Genomic DNA, 22,902 nt, shown 5'->3' on the forward strand with positions numbered 1-22,902 from the left:
TATTCTTTATTTTTTATTTTAAATTCTTTTTTTAACAGGTTCTATGGTACCTGGATCTGGAGGAGAGTCTCCTCTCCTCCAGACCTGGGTACCATCCGCACATTGAACCGTGTGATATCCGCTTGTGCAGATGCAGTGATGCGGATGTCACGCGGTCCAATGCAAGTCAATAGTGGCGATTACGCTGCGTGTCCGCAAAATTAATGGACATGCTGCGTATTTTTCCGCAATGATAATCCGCAGCGGAAATTTCCACAGCATGTGCACAGCACATGCGGATTATCATTGGGGACCATGGGGCACGTATTACCAAGCGTTTTTTAAGCGTTTTCTCTGCAGAAATTCTGCGGCAAAAATGCTTGAAAAACGCATAGTGGGCACACAGCGTTAATATACTTTTGTTGCTGTCTCATGTATTTGAATGGACCTTTCAGAAATACAGATGATTTTCACAAAAATAAAGCAATTCAGCAGTAGGGAATATTTGCAAGTCCTTTATACGAGAATAGAACAGCAAATATATGCATCACCAAAACAACAGGTTAGAGCAGTGGACAAATTTTGGTAAATCTTATTTTCATCTACTTGAATTTTTTCCAACATCTCTTAATTAGCGTCAGATATTGATGGTAAACTCATCCTTTCCGAATGTTCAGTCAATCAGAAAGCGATGTTACTCCTACCTGGCTGCCCGAGGCAGATGTGACGTACAGAGCTCCTCCTTAGTAAATGCATTCAGTTGATTCCCATGTAAGAAATTATAATATATTTGTATGATGCTTCCCACATTTTTAAATGTCATTTTAATTTTGAATATTTAATAAAATTATATTTGCATTTATCTTTTTGAGTGGTTATGTATATCTATAGGTTCTTGTGTTCTAAGTATCCACTCCCCTTTTTTATGTACAGTACAGACCAAAAGTTTGGACACACCTTCTCATTTAAAGATTTTTCTGTATTTTCATGACTATGAACATTGTACATTCACACTGAAGGCATCAAAACTATGAATTAACCCATGTGGAATTATATACTTAACAAAAAAGTGTGAAACAACTGAAAATATGTCTTATATTCTAGGTTCTTCAAAGTAGCCACCTTTTGCTTTGATGACTGCTTTGTACACTCTTGGCATTCTCTTGATGAGCTTCAAGAGGTAGTCACCGGAAATGGTTTTCACTTCACAGGTGTGCCCTGTCAGGTTTAATAAGTGGGATTTCTTGCCTTATAAATGGGGTTGGGACCATCAGTTGTGTTGTGCAGAAGTCAGGTGGATACACAGCTGATAGTCCTACTGAATAGACTGTTAGCTGCTTTTTTCTTGCCATAATACAAATTCTAAGTAAAGAAAAACGAGTGGCCATCATTACTTTAAGAAATGAAGGTCAGTCAGTGCGAAAAATTGGGCAATCTTTGAAACTGTCCCCAAGTGCAGTTGCAAAATCCATCAAGCGCTACAAAGAAACTGGCTGACATGAGGACCGCCCCAGGAAAGAAAGACCAAGAGTCACCTCTGCTTCTGAGGATAAGTTTATCCGAGTCACCAGCCTCAGAAATCCCATGTTAACAGCAGCTCAGATTAGAGACCAGGTCAATGCCACACAGAGTTCTAGCAGCAACACATCTCTACAACAACTGTTAAGAGGAGACTTTGTGCAGCAGGCCTTCATGGTAAAATAGCTGCTAGGAAACCACTGCGAAGGACAGGCAACAAGCAGAAGAGACTTGTTTGGGCTAAAGAACACAAGGAATGGACATTAGACCAGTGGAAATCTGTGCTTTGGTCTGATGAGTCCAAATTTGAGATCTTTGGTTCCAACCACTGTCTTTGTGCGACACCGAAAAGGTGAACGGATGGACTCTACATGCCTGGTTCCCACCGTGAAGCATGGAGGAGGAGGTGTGATGGTGTGGGGATGCTTTGCTGGTGACACTGCTGGGGATTCAAAATTGAAGGCATACTGAACCAGCATGGCTACCACAGCATCTTGCAGCAGCATGCTATTCCATCCGGTTTGCGTTTAGTTGGACCATCATTTATTTTTCAACAGGACAATGACCCCAAACACACCTCCAGGCTGTGTAAGGGCTATTTAACCAAGAAGGAGAGTGATGGGGTGCTACGCCAGATGACCTGGCCTCCACAGTCACCAGACCTGAACCCAATCGAGATGGTTTGGGGTGAGCTGGACCGCAGAGTGAAGGCAAAAGTGCCAACAAGTGCTAAGCATCTCTGGGAACTCCTTCAAGATTGTTGGAAGACCATTTCCGGTGACTACCTCTTGAAGCTCATCAAGAGAATGCCAAGAGTGTGCAAAGCAGTCATCAAAGAAGCAAAAGGTGGCTACTTTGAAGAACCTACAATATAAGACATATTTTCAGTTGTTTCACACTTTTTTGTTAAGTATATAATTCCACATGTGTTAATTCATAGTTTTGATGCCTTCAGTGTGAATGTACAATTTTCATAGTCATGAAAATACAGAAAAATCTTTAAATGAGAAGGTGTGTCCAAACTTTTGGTCTGTACTGTACGTGATTTAAAATTGTAGGTGTTTTAGAGCGTAGTTAGTTAAAACGACTATCTCACGAATACCCAAACCAAGCATCAAAAAAAATGTTTAGAACGATTTTAAAATAATTTGTCATGTTTCTAACATCTAAAAGTACATTTTCTTTATTTTTTTGCTCCAACTTGTCACCATTGGCGCTGTTGCCAATATGTGCTGTTGTGGATGAGCTCACAGTAGAATCAGTCTCCTGCCCCCTCTGACAGCTGACAGTGTAATCCATTTTTACTTTTCCTGCAGATAGGTAATATGGGCTCCAGGGTTGTGAAGAAATATTGTGGGACAAGTTAAATAAAAGTATCATATATTAACACAGTAAAGACTGAATGGGTGTGTGAAGGGTTCATATCACTACACAGAGTACTAACTGTAGGGACAGTGACCCATTATGCATCAATGATCTTTTCGTTAGGTGAAAGGACACATTGAATACCAGGGGGCACTTTATTACGTATTGTAAGATAATGTGATAACTTTTTATTGGATCATTTTTAACATCATGCAAACATTGTTGAGTTGTTCTGATCTGTGCTATTAATATGACATTTAATGGTGGGACATTCAGGGCCCCAATCAGTCATTAGTCTAAGTGAATATGGACTACAAAGGGTAGTACAATTCTAGCATGTGTCCCTTATTGCATGGACATGAAATAGACTTTGCGTAACGTTTAATCTTTCTTGCATGGATGAATAAAAGACTTGTGCTTTATTGCTCAAGTGTCAGTTTATTGTATATGCCACTGTTTGCGTCTGTTTCTTAAGAATGATAGCTTTTACAATAAATGGAGGAATAGGAAAAGGCGCACAACATGATAATGTTTTGGAAAATAAGAGACTTTACCGATCTCCTCTTCACGTCAGAAAAGTACCTACTTTATTTATATCACCCTTTGATTCTAATTTTAGCACAAACACCAATAGGTAATTCGTAACGTTAATGCTGAAAAACAGGAAGTGTGGTTAAATATGTGGGCACGTTCCAAAAATGTTTCCAAAATTGTGCATTAAACGTGAATGAAACTTCTGTCGATTCTCAAAGCATGCATGTGCTTTCTGAACATTGCTGTAGAAGGATTTCTGAGCAATTTTCGAGCACGTATGCAGCATGTGAACAGGTTTTCAGACAACAATACTTTAGAAAACATAAGATTTGCTGCCTGATTAGACATTATTATCTTTTTATTTTACTCCCAGTATCAAGTCATTACCTCTTTGTCTCTTTGGGCTTGATTCATTATTGCATTAACGCCTTTTTTGTTGAGTTTCTGGTGTTTTGCGCCTTTTTTTTTGCACCAAATTCAATTTTCCATTTTGCACTTTTTTAAAGTTTATTTTATATGTCTTCGCCCATTTTATTTTTGTTTTTTTATATCTGCATCGTGTGAATTTACCCTAATGATATAGTAGGGTTTTTATAGGATCCACATAATGATTAGCTTCCCTGAATCACGCTACCTGTCTATATCTATAAGTGATGTGTGCATAATCTCCAATGTATTTCTATGACATGCGCCTTCACATAGCTAGGAGCTGACAAGGAGCAACATATCATCAGCAGGAGGCAGGAAAGACAGGCTGAAGTTCTGATCTATTACTGGTTGCCTTACCATATGAGCAAATAAATGGACTCTGCAAAACCAGAGGCATCGTGGGAAATTTAGTTTGCATTTGGGGAACATAAGAGTGTGCAAAAAGAAATTAGCACAGCAGACAACTCGGCAATGGCATCAATGAAGACAGATATACACAAGACATATGCAAAAAAAATTTTTTTTTACTTTATTAATAGCATACGCCACGTTATAGAAGCAAAAAAAAAGCGAAGTGCTACTTTAAGTAAAAATGCATGCAGGTCCAAAAACTTATCACTAGGCTAGAACCAGTCATAACATATACTTAGCAATATAATTGTGAATTCCTAATGCAGCACAGGATAGATGCAGGGGCCACTGAGCTGTATACGCGCTCCTACATGGAACACTGTGAATCCGTGTCTACTGGCACAAGGCGCTGGACATTTCATATAGTGATAAAAATACGCCATCAAATGCAATAAAAAAATGTCTGAATGCATTCCCCCCATTTTCTCTTTGTCCCACGTTGCTTTCAGTTAATACAACATAGTAGGCATGAAGGGGCTGATCTACCTTAAAGGGGTTGTCCTCCCTTGATTTTTATTTTATTTTTAGAAACCCTCCAGGATGCTGGAAAATAAATAAAATATATTCACCTGATCAAACTCATACCGCCGCATTGAAACTGCAAGAACAGGATTGCATGGGATTTTAGCACTAAACGGCATGATTTTTTTTTTATTACACCATGTAGCGGTTTTAATGAAAAAAAAAAATTCAGGGTGTACAACCCCAATAGCCCCCAAAATTAGAGTGAAAGTAAAAGGAAAATAAATGATGGCAGATGGGTATTGCGGCTTACAGGTTGTGTCGTGCAGATCTTTTCTCCACCTAGATCACCCGATTTACATAATGAAAAGTCTAATTACTGTCAACCAGGCAGTGGGCACAGGGAGATCAGTAATAACTCCATGTTACTAGTAATCACATGTCATACATTTAGAAATAATCTTAGACAAGGGCTCGCCCAACCTTCTGTATGGGACAATGATTTACTGAAAGCTTTATATGATCTAGGGTCCCGTAATTCATTAAACCGTCAGTGTAAAGCATTCTTGTATTCTGATGTAGCAAACAGTGAATCAATGTTTTGCAGCGAATACATGCCACTTCCTAGCCACAACGTTGTTGTTTCCTTTGCATTATAGAGATGAGAAGAAGGAGTCACATGCTGGGTTTGTTCTATTTGTTTCTCCATTATACATCTTTCCTTTCTGCTTATTGGATTAGCTGTTGGTAATGATTTACTGGAACAGAGAAATGGAGTAAGTAGCAAAGTTGTTATTCTTATTATTTCAGGCCTGGGGAAATCCCAGTACAGACACAGACAAGTAGGCGAATTGCTGCTACTGGGATGTGTGGGTGGGGACACTTCACTCAGACGTGACATCATCATAAACAGGTAGCGGCGGTGACCACCTGGTGAATACATTGCTTCTAAAGGTTAGGGAATTCTAGCTCTTATGGCGCCTGAGAACTTTGCCATGCATGGGCTGCACATTCATTTTCTACTTGTATAGCTGGGGACCACACATAGAATGAGAGAAGTTTAGAAAAAATACAAATAGCTCATTAATGTCAAGCGCCTTTTTTTGGTGAATATCCACCATCATTTATGAGAAATTGCATAATGAGTATTATTGTATGAATTCACACTATAAGCAAGTACTTGGCGCAGTGTTTTGTGTATGTGATTCTCTGTGCTCCTTTGGTTTGTGCTTATATGCTGACAAGGATAGTGTGGACTTTAGTATTTTGTTGGTTACGATTAATATAAAAGAAAGTTCCGTTCTGTTTGCCCTCTATGTTTCACAAATATTCTGCTTATACATGTAATGTCTCACTTCCTCAAAGCCTTTGGTCCTGATGAGCAGGTGGATGCAGAACGGACAGATGACGATGCAGGGAGATGAACTGGTCGAGCGGTTGTAGCAGAGCTAGATTTCTCAGGAGACTTGTTTAAAGGGAGTCTGCCACCCCTACCATCAATATTAAACAATTTATACAATGATATAAGGGAGTTTACCCCTATAAAAATCATACCAGCACTGTATCTTTTTAGTGGTACAGTGACTGAGAAAAATACTTTATGCAAATGAGGGGGCTTCAGTGCACCCTTGGTGTGGCCAAGAGCTCAGTGCACTGTTACGCCCCTCATTTTGCATGTTGAGGCCTCACCCACTTATGATTGACAGTTCTTGCTTCCCAGAGCGAGCACTGCTTGAGCTCAGCTTGATGTGTGCGCATGTGCACTGGCCCTTCCTGACACCTATGTGCACCCAGTTTGTTATGGGGCCTCCTCATTCCTGGGTCCTCTCTGCGAATGCTGCTCACTTCAGCTCTAAGGCTCCTGGAAATGTAGCGATCTGTGTCTATAGAGGAGCCAAGGAGGAGACTGGTTGTAGCAGAATCCAGCGGTTGTAGCAGCGCTGGGTTACTCATGTAGCAGATGGTGAAGCCCAGCGAGGTAGTAGCAGTGAGAACGCTAACAAAATACTTTGTTTTGCCATCTGAGCTGGCCTGCAGGGTCTTAGAGAATGAGGAGTGACATCAGAGGTGCGTGACCTGTTAGGATAGTAACATTACGTTCATAGCAGCAGAAGGTGGACAAAGGTGCGTGACCTGTTAGGATAGTAACATTACGTTCATAGCAGCAGAAGGTGGACAAAGAACGTGATACTGGGACTGGACAGGTGAGTAATAATACATTGGTGCCGTATACATGCAGGCAAGAAATCCATAACTATATGCTGCATTATTGCTTATTCTAAAATTGGTAAAGCGTTCAGGTAACGTTTTAGACTAAGCTGCCCTGTGTGCGTACATGAGAAATAACACTATATTTGGTCATTATATGACCTGTATCCTACATCATTCACTAGTCTTCCTGTGTGTAATCTCCATTTCTAATTTTCATTTATATCTCGGCTAGTAAATGCTGATATCCTGTCTGCTGCAACAGCATAAAGGATATTATATAGCAGAACAGAGCTGTGGTGTAGCTGTGAATCCAGTACTAGGATAAGATAAAACACTTACTAGAAAGCTTCAGCACTATCTGTGTGTTTATCTGCCCGTGCTTCTCCCTATCCCCATTTCTTAGACTTTTCTAGGAGCTATTATATAATCTGAGAATTCAGTGAACCAGTAGTTCGGGTTGTTTTGAGCATGACAAATTTGAACTGTTTTCCAGAGTGAATGATGAATTCAGGAGTCAGGGGAGGATGAGAAATGTCTCAGAAGTGGAGAAAGAAGTATATTTATCTGATAAGATATATTACAAAGTGTCTTATGTTCACTTGTACTATTGCTTTATGCAAAGTTTGTCGAAAAGACGGGGGCTATTTGATACATTCAGAAAAAGGGGATTTCCGCGACTACTTTATTTTTTTACTATGGGCCTAAGAACTAACAGACCGGTAGTTGCTAACTACCTGTCTCTTCTACCCAGTGACTGCCAGTGATTCTGCAGAGCAGCTCTTCCTCTTCTGGGCTGCTCTGTTGAAGGGGCATGACTTGCCGTTGTCATGCTGATTGACAGCCGGCTTCCTATAGTTAGGCAGCAGGGGGCAGACTGTCAGATAAGTATGACATCACACCCCATCAACAGTCCAGAGTGCAAGAGAAGCCACTGCCCTGTCGACGTGATGTTTGCAGAAGCTGCAGAATCACCAGCATGAGTGGTCTGTGACCGCTCTGAGCCGGCAGAGATCCGCATCGGGCACAACAGGTAGGTAGTTAGCAACTGCCTGCCTGTGAGTTATTACGCCCATAGTAAAAAAATAAAAAAGTCCCTAACCTCTTGGACCGTTGTGCAGCTGCACAGGTTGCAACAATATGTCTGCCCCTGGTTAAAACACTACGGCCATGTGACCAAAGTTCCACCCACCCGTGGCAAGCCAGTGGCAGCAAGGTTGCTTAAACAAAAATCGTGGGCGAACTTTTAGCAGCGCAGCTGCTACTGTGTGTTATGCGACAATTTGTGTATGTGCTTTTATGTACTTAACATGTACAAAAAAAAATAAAATTGCAGTTAAATACACCTTATGAAAACATAGCCTTAAAAATGTAAATAAATAAATATTTAATATAAATAAGTAAATATATTTAAAAGTTTCCTGTCCAGTTATACATGTGACCCGATGTTTATAGAGCATATTATAGAGGAGGAGCTGAGCAGAATGATCTATAGGATTGTAGGAAAAGATTCAGGATAACCTGTAATTTATACATTGAAATTCCTAGTGTTTGTACACATACAGTGAAAAAGTGTTTGCCCCCTTCTTGACTTACTATTCTTTAGCATGTTTGTCACACTTAAATGTTTCAAATCACAAATCAAATTTAAATATTAGACAACGATAACACAAGTAAACACAAAATGCAGTTTTTAAATGAAGGTCTTAATTAAGGGAAAAGAAATCCAAACCTACAGGACCCTGTGTGAAAAAGTGATTGCCCCTTAAACCTAATAACTGGTTGGGCCACCCTTGGCAGCAACAACTGCAATAAAGCATTTGCGATAACTGACAATGAGTCTTTTACAACTCTCTGGAGGAATTTTGGCCCACTCATCTTTGCAAAATTGTTGTAATTCAGCCACATTGGATGGTTTCCAAGCATGAGCCGGCTTTTTAAGGTCATGCCACAGCTTCTCAATCGGATTAAGGTTAGGACTTTGACTAGGCCACTCCAAAGTCTTAATTTTGTTTTTCTTAAGCCATTCAGAAGTGGACTTTCTGGTGTGTTTTGGATCATTGTCCTGCTGCATAACCCAAGTGCGCGTCAGATGGCTGGGCATTCTCCTTCAGGATTTTTTGGTAGACAGCAGAATTCATGGTTCCATTTAGCACAGCAAGTCTTCCAGGTCCTGAAGCTGCAAAACAGCCCCAGACCATCACACTACCACCACCACCATATTTTACTGTTAGTATGATGTTCCTTTTCTGAAATGCTGTTACTTCTACACCAGATGTAATGGGACATACACCTTCCAGAAAGTTAAACTTTTGTCTCGTCAGTCCACAGAGTATTTTCCCCAAAGTCTTGGCCATCATCAGGATGTTTTCTGGCAAAACTGACACAAGCCTTTATGTTCTTTTTGCTCAGCAGTGGTTTTCGTTTTGGAACTCTGCCATTTTTGGCCAGTCTCTTTCTTATGGTGGAGTCATAAACACTGACCTTAGCAGAGGCAAGTGAGGCCTGAAGTTGTTTGAATGTTATTGTGGGGTCTTTGTGACCTCTTGGATGAGTCGTCGCTGCGCTCTTGGGGTAATTTTGGTCGGCCGGCCACTCCTGGGAAGGTTCACAACTGTTCCATGTTTTTCCGTTTGTAGATAATGGCTCTCACTTTGGTTCACGTGATTCTCAAAGCTTTAGAAATGGCTTTATAACCTTTTCCTGACCGATAGATCTCAATTACTTTGTTTCTCATTTGTTCCTGAATTTATTTCTTTGGATCGCAGCATGATGTCTAGCTTTTGAGGATTTTTTCGTCTACTTCACTTTGTCAGGCAGGTCCTATTTAAGTGATTTGTTGATTGAGAATAGGTGTGGCAGTAATCAGGCCTGTGTGTGACTAGGGAAATTGAACTCTGCTTCCCAAAAATATGATAAGCCACAGTTAATTTATGTTTTAAGGGGGGGAGCAATCACTTTTTTACACAGGGCCCTGTAGGTTTGCATTTATTTTCCCTTAATTATAAAGACCTTCATTTAAAAACTGCATTTTTTGTTTACTTGTGTTATGTTTGTCTACTATTTACATTTGTTTTGTGATCTGAAAACATTTAAGTGTGACAAACATGCAAAAGAATAAGAAATCAGGAAGGGGCAAATACTTTTTCACACCACTGTATAAGTCCAGTGGGCAGTCCTACTAGTGATTGACAGTTATCTTTGCATGCACAGTCTTACAGGGAAGACTGTCAATCACTGAGTAGGACCTCCCTCTAGACTTATATGCATATAAACACCAAGTATTCATGAAATAGAAGTTTTAGGCTGTGTGTCCACTATGCGTTTTTTAAGCGTTTCCGCAGCGGCAATTCCGCCGCAGAAACACTTAAAAAACGCTTGTTAGTAGGTCTGCTATGTTCCCCAATGATAATCCACATGTGCTGTGCACATACTGCGGAAATTTCCGCTGCGGATTATCATTGCGGAAAAAAACGCAGCACTACCAATTATTTTGCGGACATGCTTCATAACTGCCGCAATGGACTTGCATTGAATCGCTTAATATCCTCATGACTACATGTACACATGCGGATATTAAGCGATTCAATGTGCGGATGGTACCCAGGTCTGGAGAAGAGGAGACTCTCCTCCAGACCCAGGTACCATAGTATCTGTAAAAAAAAAAAAGAATTTAAAATTAAAAAACACATTATACTCACCTTCTGATGGCCCCCCGGTCTTCTATTCCGTACCTCTTGGCTCCCCCGATGGAGTAAAAGGACCTTCCATGACGTCATTCAATCATGTGACAGGTCACGCGACAGCTGACGTCGGCGGTCGCGTGACCTGTGACTTGACTAAATGACGTCATGGAAGGTCCTTTTACACCACCGCGAGACATCGGGGAGACCGGACGCATCGGAGATGGAGACCAGGGGCCATCGGAAGGTGAGTATATGTTTTTTTTTTATTTTTTACCATTTTTATTCTTTTTTTTAACTAACTTGGTCACACTATATAAAATCCATGCCGGTTGTGTGGATTTATATAGTGTGACCAAGTTGTCAAGCACTTTTCCAAGTGACGCTAAAATCGTAAAATGTAATGTAAAATCTGCATGCTTTTTTTCTGCCAGGGAGATGCAGAAACGCTCAGGAAAAATCCAGAGCATTTCTGCATCGTGGGCACATAGCCTTACTGAAACTTTTCCTGCACAAATCTACAACAATCTGATCAGCTCCTCCTGCTTTATAACATCCTGCCTGTAGGTCAGATACCAACTTCAACTAGACAGGTTCCCGTTCATCACACTATTGTATATTTTAGTTTTTGATATTATATTTGTGCTGTATCAGAGACTAAACATGCACTTTTAATAATTTTCTTAATGTGAAAGTTTTCCTATTAATGAACTTCTTTAAAACCTACCCACAAGACTCCTCAATCTGTATTGCTTAAAACCTGTAGTACTACAGAAATGTCTGAGAGGTAACCCTAAGCCTGAAGAAGAGATGCGCAAGAGTAGTGCTTATCCGCCTCCAGTTCCATGACTGCTGTACTTTTATATAACAATACTGCAACTTCCGTGTGGAACATTTACGTAATAACACTAAGCTCTCCAAGATACAACACACATTTCTACTTGGTAAATGGGGCATGAAACTGTGCTCTTCTTGCAGAAAAAAACTTTGATTTGAATAGGACAGTTGTCATTAATAAAGAAGTGTTTGATTTTTCTATAAAATCAGCAATTTCTGAAAGATTTTGGGTAGGTTTACAAGTAGTGCGATTGGTGAAGATTTTACGATTGTATTTCTAAACTTTAATCTGCAGCGTTTCAGCCTCATAATCCGTATATATTTTTTCCACGTATTCATGTCTTTTATGTGCATTTTTTGTTGTGGTAATGCAGCAAAAAAGCTAAAGAAAACTATTCCAGGCCAGACACAAAAAAAAAAAAATTCCACACTGATTCCACACCAAAAAAATTCAGTATGTGGATTAGACTATCCGAAACAAAAAAAAAAAAAAAAACATTTTACATTGGCGGCTAAATGAATGAGACTTCTAAAATTCCATTTATTTTTACTTGAGATGTTTTTTGTTTTTTTCTTTTTTAAATGCCGCATTTCAATTCTTTTAATTTTTTACTGCAGTTTTTTTTTTCACCATTGAAATCAGGCTTAGGAACAAAAATGGGTACAATAATGCGCCCAAGAAATACACCAAAGAAAAGCATTATTTAAAATGCAAAGACATTCCGCAGACGGTCAGAATTTTTCATGTAGAAAAAAATGATCAAAAATATTAATGAAATACCAGTAAACCTAGCCTTAAAGAGGTTTTCCGGTCTAAAATGAAAAGTCACTCTGTGTTTAATTAAAGCGCCACTGTTTTGTTTTTTATTTCAGTGCTGGAGTGCTGCCAATAATATAAGGTCCTTGACCTTAGTATTATACGTACCAGCGCCGTCTTCAGCTGTTCCCTAAACCTCTCCGGTGCTGTGCCAACAACTTCTGTCTGATTGGAAGTTCAATTTAACAGTCACAAGATCTCAATGTAACTCCATAAGAGCCACGTTCTGGTCTCGTTCTGGCTCTCATAGACTTGCATTGAGTTGTTACTTCCAGATCGCACAGCAAACACTGTTGGAGATGGACTGCAGCAGCGGCGAGAACAGAAGACGGTGACTGGTAATTTAGATACTAGAGGCAGGGAACTTAGATTAGTAGCACCACTCCAGCACTGCAAGAAGAAACGCTGGACTAGTGCTTTAAGACTGGGTTGTGGCTAAGAAGATTATTTGTTGCCCTGGAGGATGTCCTATAGTCTGTCCATTCACTACACATACGGGCCATTGATTTCAGTGTGAAATGGGCAGTGCTGCAGAGAAATTGGCCACTTAAAGCCTGGTTCTCTCACATCTGATTAATAGAAGTTGTAGCAGTAGAACACCGTGTAACTAGATTATTGTCAGGAGTTTATGTACTTCTGACAAAAAGAGGCTGAGCAAAGATGACCAGTTTGAAGCTATATTTTTTCTTTTTTGTTATACAAATGTATCACAGACTATCCACTAAGACAATACATAGAGAGCTCATTTCTATTACCATTCAGTTTTTTTTCCCATTTTTCCCCAATCCTATCCCTCCACCCTTCCCTCAAATGTACAAACTTATAAATTCCCTTCCCCTCGGAAGATGAAAGAACTAGGTAAAAAGAGTGAAGAGGAAAGAGAGGGAAAAGATGGGAGGAGAGGCATAATACACTGAATAACAGTTTACATTTGCCACTTGTTCAATATTGCTGCCATTTTCCATTGTTTTTTTATTTGCTCTTTATAATAATTTTTCTCATATTGCTCAGTTTTTTTCTACAAAATTTGACCATATCTGGATCAATAGCATCAACTTACATAGAAAAGCAAACAGGCTACAAAATACTACTTTTGGGTCTCTTTGCGTTAAGTCCTGAGGTATCACCAAAGGTATCCCAGACTGGGGATTGCAGGAGTTCCAGCCTGAGTTTTTCCTATATTAGTTCAGCTGCTTTTTCCAAGCACCATCTGATTTGTGTGGAGGAGGTTGGCTTTAGGTGTCTGACCTCTAAGACCATGTAAGTTTTCTCTGAGCTTAGTCTTATGAAGATATTCCAGCGTATACTTGAGTCTATGCTTGATGTTAAAGTGAGTTAGGCAAAGTTCACACCAGCGTCTAAAAACTTGTATGATTGTCATCCAGAAAAAAACTGATAATTTTTCACATCTATTGTTATCAATACGACATCTGTTTTTATACATCAGAATTTATTAAAACTTACAAGACCAAATACAATTTCCTTTATTAAGAATTGCAATGTATCCATAAAAATTGGATGCTATACGGTTGATCCATTTGGGATCTGTTTTTGTTTTGTTCACCGATAGACTTGAGTAGACGAGACTCCTTCTAATTATGGAAAACATCATTTTTTTTATACCCCATGGAGATTTGGTCCGTTAAAAAAAAGAAAAAAAAACAAAACCGTTATCTGAGCAGCTCTGTTGAATAGAATTTGTCCAAGTGATGCCTATTTTTCAACTTTCAGCACTTTAAAGAGTATTTTCTATTGAGGGCTATTTTCTACATACATATAGAACATCAGTCCAGAACTGTTGTAGAAAAACTTTCAGATTTGCAACACATTTCAAACTACACAAGTCCTTTATCATACACCAATGTGGTAAAGAACCTGTATACTTCAAAACACTGTGCACTTTTTTTTTTTTTTATAACAGAATACAATGGCTATGTGTATGCATTTTTTCTAGAATGTCCGGATTTTATAGATGTGCTGGACTGAGGTTTTTATGCCTTTGAAACTACTGATGAGCCCATGCACTCCAAGGATTACAAAGCAAAGATTTAAAATGAGTTGGATAAGCACCCTGCAAGTTACTGCTCTTTTGTGTACACTTTGGTATACGTTGCCCCAACATATAAAGATGTGTATCTCTTCATATTGTTCTAAATCGTATTTTTTTAAAAAAATGTTTTATTCTTACTATGTGCGTCTTATACCCTGGTCCACAAGGTCCTACTTAATTAATATTTGATATACAGTACAGACCAAAAGTTTGGACACACCTTCTCATTTAAAGATTTTTCTGTATTTTCATGACTATGATAATTGTACATTCACACTGAACTCATCAAAACTATGAATTAGCACATGTGGAATTATATAGTTACCAAAAAAGTGTGAAACAACTGAAAATATGTCTTATATTCTAGGTTCTTCAAAGTAGCCACCTTTTGCTTTGATGACTGCTTTGCACACTCTTGGCATTCTCTTGATGAGCTTCAAGAGGTAGTCACCGGAAATGGTCTTCCAACAATCTTGAAGGAGTTCCCAGAGATGCTTATCACTTGTTGGCTCTTTTGCCTTCACTCTGTGGTCCAGTTCACCCCAAACCATCTCGATTGGGCTCAGGTCTGGTGACTGTGGAGGCCAGGTCATCTGGCGTAGCACCCCATCACTCTCGCTCTTGGTCAAATAGCCCTTACACAGCCTGGAGGTGTGTTTGGGGTCATTGTCCTGTTGAAAAATAAATTATGGTCCAACTAAACGCAAACCAGATGGAATAGCATGCCGCAGCAAGATGCTGTGGTAGCCATGCTGGTTCAGTATGCCTTCAATTTTGAATAAATCCCCAACAGTGTCACCAGCAAAGCACCCCCACACCATCACACCTCCTCCTCCATGCTTCACGGTGGGAACCAGGCATGTAGAGTCCATCCGTTCACCTTTTCTGCGTCGCACAAAGACACGGTGGTTGGATCCAAAGATCTCAAATTTGGACTCATCAGACCAAAGCACAGATTTCCACTGGTCTAATGTCCATTCCTTGTGTTCTTTAGCCCAAACAAGTCTCTTCTGCTTGTTGCCTGTCCTTAGCAGTGGTTTCCTAGCACCTATTTTATTATGAAGGCCTGCTGCACAAAGTCTCCTCTTAACAGTTGTTGAAGAGATGTGTCTGCTGCTAGAACTCTGTGTGGCATTGACCTGGTCTCTAATCTGAGCTGCTGTTAACCTGCGACTTCTGAGGCTGGTGACTCGGATAAACTTATCCTCAGAAGCAGAGGTGACTCTTGGTCTTCCTTTCCTGGGGCGGTCCTCATGTGAGCCAGTTTCTTTGTAGCGCTTGATGGTTTTTGCAACTGCACTTGGGGACACTTTCAAAGTTTGCCCAATTTTTCGGACTGACTGACCTTCATTTCTTAAAGTAATGATGGCCACTCGTTTTTCTTTACTTAGCTGCTTTTTTCTTGCCATAATACAAATTCTAACAGTCTATTCAGTAGGACTATCAGCTGTGTACCCCCAAAAGTCTTCTGCACAACACAACTGATGGTCCCAACCCCATTTATAAGGCAAGATATCCCACTTATTATACCTGACAGGGCACACCTGTGAAGTGAAAAACATTTCCAGTGACTACCTCTTGAAGCTCATCAAGAGAATGCCAAGAGTGTGCAAAGCAGTCATCAAAGCAAAAGGTGGCTACTTTGAAGAACCTAGAATATAAGACATATTTTCAATTGTTTCACACTTTTTTGTTAAGTATATAATTCCACATGTGTTAATTCATAGTTTTGATGCCTTCAGTGTGAATGTACAATTTTCATAGTCATGAAAATACAGAAAAATCTTTAAATGAGAAGGTGTGTCCAAACTTTTGGTCTGTACTGTATATTACATTTACCTCTGTTCATTTACCATATTATTTGGCTCATCATGAATATGCATGTATTTACATTATACTGATTTGCATTTATGGCACATTCCTGTAAACTAGTAACATAGTTTTTTTAGGCTGAAGGAAGACTAAGTCCATCTAGTTCAACCCATAGCCTAACATGTTGATCCAGAGGAAGGCAAAAAAAAAACATGTGGCAAACACTAAGCTCCACATTGGGGGAAAAAATTCCTTCCTGACTCCATACGACAATCAGACTAGTTCCCTGGATCAACGCCCTATCAAGGAATCTAGTATATATAACCTGTAATATTATACTTTTCAAGAAAGGCATCCATGCCTTTCTTAAATTTTAGTAGTGAATCACTCATTGCAACATCATGCGGCAGAGAGTTCCATAGTCTCACTGCTCTTACAGTAAAGAATCCCTGTCTGTGATTATGATTAAACCTTCTTTCCTCCAGACGTAGAAGATGCCCCCTTGTCCCCGTCTCAGGCCTCAGAGTAAAAAGATCAGTAGAAAGGTCTTTGTACTGTCCCCTCATATACTTGTACATAGTAATAAGATCACCCCTAAGCCTTCGTTTTTCCACAGTAAATAACCCCAAGTGTAATAACCTGTCTGGGTATTGCAGACCCCCCAGTCCTCTAATAACCTCGGTCGCTCTTCTCTGCACCCTCTCTAGTTCAGCTATGTCTTTCTTATACACCGGAGACCAGAACTGTACACAGTATTCTAAGTGTGGTCGCACTAGTGACTTGTATAGAGGTAAAATTATGTTCTCCTCATGAGCATCTATGCCTCTTTTAATGCATCCCATTATTTTATTTGCCTTTGCAGCAGCTGCCTGACACTGGCCACCAAACGTGAGCTTGTCGTCCACCAATACACCCAGGTCTTTTTCAGTGACAGTTTTGCCCAGTGTTGTACAATTAAGCATATAATTATACATTTATTGTCAGCATACATATTATATTGCCTGTAACCATTATCCCGGTTGTGTCATCATTTTGCTCATTGTGGTTCTATTTTTAAAGGGAATCTGTCAGCAAATTTTTGCCATATAATCTGTGAGAACTATGAAGTAGGTGCTGAGACACAGATTTCAGCGATGTGTCAGTTATTAGGCTGTGTGCTGTTGTTTCAATACAATGAATGTTTTATCACTAAGAGATTATCATTGCCTGAACTACAGCTCCTGTGAGCCCTGGTCCAACCGCACACACTTCTCTGATAAGCTGCTTACTGTCAATAGACTATGTATACAGAAAGCTGTTGTGTAGTTGGGGTTAGCTTTCTGAGCTCTGCTACATCTAAGAACTCTGATTGTGTCACAACTGCTGCACCCAGTAAACTAAGTGGTACATTGCTGAAATCAGGGTCTCTTTCCTACATTTTGCTGCTTTTCACTATCCCGATTTTTATTTTTAATCATGTTGTTTATCTAATGAAGCACACTTTTATTTACGTCTGTGCTTTTGAACTCCATTATCTATAGGTTTGCTTAGCAGTCTAAATGCTATGGGTAAAAAATGTTCTTTTTTTTCCCTCCACACTTTATGAAACCAAACTGATGATAGTCAGTACTCGCAGCATATATACACAGATATATGAGTAGTAGTGGAAAGCCTGGAGTGTCGCTTTAGTTTATGTGGTCCAGGAGGTAAACCAGAAAGTGCTGTAATTTATAACAAATGACAGTGAAAAAAGTACTGTATAAGTGACTTCTTGTTATCCTTACCAGGTGTGAGACATTACTTGAAGGAAGCATTGGTGAGCATGATTGCCGTACATGCGGAGGTAGGTTTATTTCATACTTATGACTGGCCAGAACTCACTTGTTATTTCATTCCATGAATGTTTCCAATATAAAAATCTGGCCCTAGTTTTAGTACAGCTGTTGAAAGTTTCATTAAGGCTGGGTTTTAACATTCATTTTAATTGATGTTTTCAGGTCTTCTCAATTTCTAAACAACTGGTCCCACGAGTAATGGCAAGGATCTTGGAAGCCGTAGGAGAGGAGCTTTGTCGCCTAATGCAATGCGTGTCATCCTTTAGTAGGAACGGAGCTTTACAAGTACATCCATTATATTACATTCTTGTTACTGTCGTAATGTTGAAAAGCGACTTCTAACTAGTGAGGAAGTACCAACGAAAATGCTCATGTTCTGAAAATACAAACACCCTCCAATCAATTAAAAAATAAATAAAAGCAATACAATTCTACCAAGGTTATTTAATGCTAAAGCTTCTGGGGTATTTTTTTGTGTCTCTAAAGTTCAAGGTTTTGCTTTCTTTTACTAGGCGCGCCTGGAGATCTGTGCACTGAAAGACGTTGTATCCATTTATCTGACCGATGAGATCAGGTAAGTTTCATAGTCTTCCAACTAAATCTAGCAAAATAAATATCTAAGTAAAGTTTAGCATTGAGATTATCATGACCTCCACCTTGAAATAAATTACATATCATTGCAAAAGTCAAATACTGATCACAATCCTGCATTAGGCAGTTGTAGATATTTATTAAATGTAGTTCTGCCTGAAATGTGTGTTCCCTGTAGATGGATAGACTTTTGGATTTTTTCTTCCTGTTTCTATCACATCTGGATGCACGCTGTGATGAGATGGCAGTCTCCTCCAAGGTGATGAGTTGGAGAGATGTGCTATGATCTGCTCCTCCCTGTTGCTCCATTTCCCTTCTTCCAGCAGAGTATTATACAGACACTGAGGCCTCATTCAGAAATCCGTGTTACATGTATGTGTTGTATCCGATTTTTTAGCGGATACAGCATGTACCCATTATAATCTAGAGGTGCCTTCACATGTCCTTGTTTTTCATGGACCACGGACCTTTTGTCCATGCAAAACCCATGGAGACATGTCTTTTTTTCTGTATCACTGATGAAAAAGGGCCAATACTAGTCTATGGATCCGTGAAAATGGATGGCATCAGTGTACAATCCATGTGCTGTCCGGGTTTAACATTGCAAAGTATAGGAGAAGTCTTGTAATTTATTTATTTATCTCTCTGTGAAAAACACTGATTACACTGATGGTAAAAATGTACCATACACTGATGACATACTGCTCCAAAACACCGATGACACTGATGGTAAAAATATACCATACACTGATGACATACTGCTCCAAAACACTGATGACACTGATGGTAAAAATATACCATACACTGATGACATACTGCTCCAAAACACTGATGACACTGGTACCAGTTTTTCATGGACCTGTGAATGAGGCCAAATGCGGTATTTCGGCGCCATTTAACGCCCACCGGTCCGCTGCATGCAAACTGATCAACGGTCGTTTAGTGACTTGTTTAGACAGAATTGGATGTGCACAGAACGATCGTTAGTACAGTTGTTCTGTGCTCATGTAATGCCATGTTATTGGTAGCCAATGTCCTGTTTATGTGGAGCGATGTTCTGTCAATAGCGATGACAAAGGCAGGAAGTTGTTTTTTGCAAGGGCACTGGGCATTGAAGGTAACTGAGTAGCTCCGACCAGCATCTATTGGCAGAGCACACGCCATAGTGAAAGTATGATCGGCAGAGCGCAGTGTGGCTGGATTTCCTCCAACTCCACATATTGGCATGCGCCTCACAATCACCCAAGCTGCTGTGTAGCACTGTATAACATCAAAGACAGTAATTACTGCTACAGTAATAATGGGTGGCTCAATAGTCTCACCTCCACATGACTCCGTGTGTAATAAACGATCCCAGAGTTGAGGCCCATTATGGCTTCGTTCACATGTTGTGGCTGCATTGTTCTTTTTTTGCTGCAAATGTGGCAAAAAAAACATTGGTTTACAATGTTTTTAAAAATAGCTTTGCAGGTTTACCAAGAGTGCAGCCAAAAAATACAACACAGCCGCAATGTGTAGATGCAGTCTTATGATGGCCAGTAATTGATGATCCAGCTCATTCCTGACTATTGGCCCATTTAAACAGGTTGGCAAACGCCCAATGATATAACAATACACTTATTTGTTTTGCCTGATGATTTTTAAACCTTCTTACAAAAATCATCTTTCTTGGCAGCACATCATTGTTTAAGCCCCTTAAAGGGGTTGGTCAGGATGTTACTGCAGACTTATGAATCCTCACATCGTGAGCAGCATGCGCTGTGAGGATCCTCTGGTGCTGGCAGCGAGACAGAGCGATCATGTGACTGCAAGTATGCGATATACATGCTCTCGGCCACATTCTGACTAGACGTAGACGTGTGCAGCCTTGCTCAATTCGCTTGTATTGAGTGAAGTCATGCACCTCTAGTCAGAATGTGTCCGGGAGTGCAGAAATCACATGCTTGCGGTCATATTACTGATCGGTCTCACCAGCAACATCGAAGAACCCTCACAGCACACACTGCTCGCAATGTGAAGATTCACAAGTCTGCAGACACATAGAGTGACTGTAGACTTTTGTGAAAAGTCTGGACAACCCCTTTAACAACCTGACAACACACCTTATATTTGCTGTCCTGGAAGCACAGCAATTTAAAAATATAGCATGACTCCATCACAGTTTGGAAGCCCACGCCATTATCCATAGAAAGACGGCAGTGATTGACACCATGCCTTCCACAGCAACAGCGAAGATTAAATATAACTCAGATCTCTGCTTTCTCCAACACTGCTCCCACTTTTTGTTGATATAGATGTCACAACTACAGCACGTGACGGCTGCAGCCAATTACTGGGCTCAGTGGTCTTGTGCAGTCTATATCCGTATGGCTGCTGAGATCAGTGTTATACTCGCTCCTAGGTACTCGGTGCTAGACCATCAGATGGAGAGGGTGGCTAAGTTTGTTATTTTAAACAGGAAGGCGAATCTGTAACAGTCAACACAAATAAAGTAAAGGTTACATACAGAGGCTTATAGGGTTTGTCCAGTCTACAAAGAAAAGTCTGCAGACTGCTGAATTGTGACCGAGTGCAATGTGCACACTGTCATGATTGCCCTATATTCCCCATGCGAGTGGGTGGTCATGTGACTGTGTTTGATTTGCATAATTGCCATCACGTACCAGCTTGACGCTCTACTGCTTCTCTATGATCTAGCGGAGGAGAATCTAGTCGGCAACAAACCGCAAATATGCAAATCACATATGTACAGTCACATGACCGCCCGCTTGCACAGGGATGTAGGGAAATAGTGACAGTCATGATTCGGCTGTCTTAAGTCAGAATGACTTTCCTTCTTAGACTGGACAACACTGTTATATTGAATGCAGAGATTGCACTGCCACAGAAATCTCTTTTAATGCCTGTTGTACTTCAAGATTTATGTCCTTTCTGCTTATATCTCAGGTGTACATTTGACCAAGCACTGGAGGCCATTCCTCAACTTTCAAATGGAAGTGACAAAAAGTAAGTACATTTCATTATTTGGCTTTTATGTAGTTTGCTACTAAGACTTCTTCTATCTCCGTACATTTAATCTGGAGACTAATTGCAGAGTGATATTACGTAAACTACAATGAAAAGCTCCATAAAAACTGTGTCCATGGTCATCCCATCTTGTCTCCTGCTCAGAAGCATTATTATTTCTCTGATATTACTTGTAACATGTAAGTTCAGTCTGGCTAATATTTGCTGCGTCTTATGTTAATTTCTTCATTTGCTCCATAGCAACAGACAGCAAACTATCACTACTAAATCCCTAGTGATTTCTGAAGAGCAACCATTTTTTTTATTTCCAAAATTTAAGGATTTAGCAGCAGAATTTTAAATGGTCGGCAGCAAATCTAAGAAATTTGGAACCTGTGCTATGCTTTCAATGGGATTTCCATCTAAATTGGTTATTAAATCGCAAGTCATAGAGATTATGAAAGCTTTGTAATTATGGCTTCAATACTAGAAATATTGCCAGTTTATTCTGTTCAGTTGCTTTGGCCATTTTTGTAGCGTGACAACAGTAGAGGCAGCCATATTGGTTGTCACCTGAATGTGTTTCTCTAAAAACAGCACTACCTTCTGTCTTACTAATTATAGATGGACGTTTTTTAATATTTTGGAGTATATAATCATGCATAGTATGAAATACATGGTAATATGAAAGTAGTCATAGCAGAGCTTTGCATAAAGCAATATATAATTTATTCTAAACTTGAAAAACAGCTTTCTCTATCCTGATGAAAGTAGAATTATATTGTGGCCTTGTACCATTCTGCTGATTTATGTATGATACTGAATGTATGTTCCTCTCCTCAGGTTACTAGAGCAGCTGCTGAATGAATTTAAAAGCAGTATGCACCTCCAACTTGTGTGCTTCCATCATCCTTCCAACTATGAGAAGAAGACTTGAGCAATCAGCATATGTGACCTCTATCCAACGAAGAATGACTTCTCATACCCTCTGCGGCTTTGCTGTAGTCTTTCTTTATTAAAGTCTGTTTTACATTTTGAAAAAAAGCTCTTCGCTGTTGCTACCTGATGTTCAGAAGATATGCACTACGTCTCATTATGTACCACTAATATGCTACTATATACCAGTATTGAATAAAAGCTTGTTTCTTTCCCATAAGACTCTCATTCATAGCAGGACTTTCAGAATGTGTAGTGCTCTTATGAAGCATTTTACTTGTTGATTGAAAAGAATTTACACCTACATTAGACCATATTATGATCCCAGCAGCGCCCCACCCCCCACAGTATGATGGTCCCCAAAGCTCTCTTGATTAAAGAAGGGGGAAGTTACACCCGAAACTTCAAACACATGTGCAGGCGTCCTGTTGCTCCTTGTAATGTCTCAGC

The 22,902-nt window shown here is 39.8% G+C and overlaps 1 protein-coding gene across 1 annotated transcript in view; it reads left to right on the plus strand.

Annotated features, from left to right (window-relative positions):
- The window catches only part of EXOC2 (exocyst complex component 2), a 227,716-nt gene extending 205,044 nt beyond the window's left edge, over nt 1-22,672 (plus strand). Inside the window, exons 23-27 of the mRNA XM_073678693.1 lie at nt 17,872-17,927; nt 18,082-18,204; nt 18,432-18,493; nt 21,457-21,516; nt 22,360-22,672. Coding sequence (XP_073534794.1) covers nt 17,872-17,927; nt 18,082-18,204; nt 18,432-18,493; nt 21,457-21,516; nt 22,360-22,453 — 395 coding nt within the window. The 3' untranslated portion in view covers nt 22,454-22,672. The remainder of the gene's footprint in view (nt 1-17,871; nt 17,928-18,081; nt 18,205-18,431; nt 18,494-21,456; nt 21,517-22,359) is intronic.
- The last annotated feature ends 230 nt before the right edge of the window (nt 22,673-22,902 follow it).

The sequence above is a fragment of the Phyllobates terribilis genome, unplaced genomic scaffold (assembly GCF_046119375.1).
Source record: "Phyllobates terribilis strain yellow unplaced genomic scaffold, ASM4611937v1 Scaffold_4__5_contigs__length_816908805, whole genome shotgun sequence".
Classification (NCBI taxonomy): Eukaryota; Metazoa; Chordata; class Amphibia; order Anura; family Dendrobatidae; genus Phyllobates; species Phyllobates terribilis.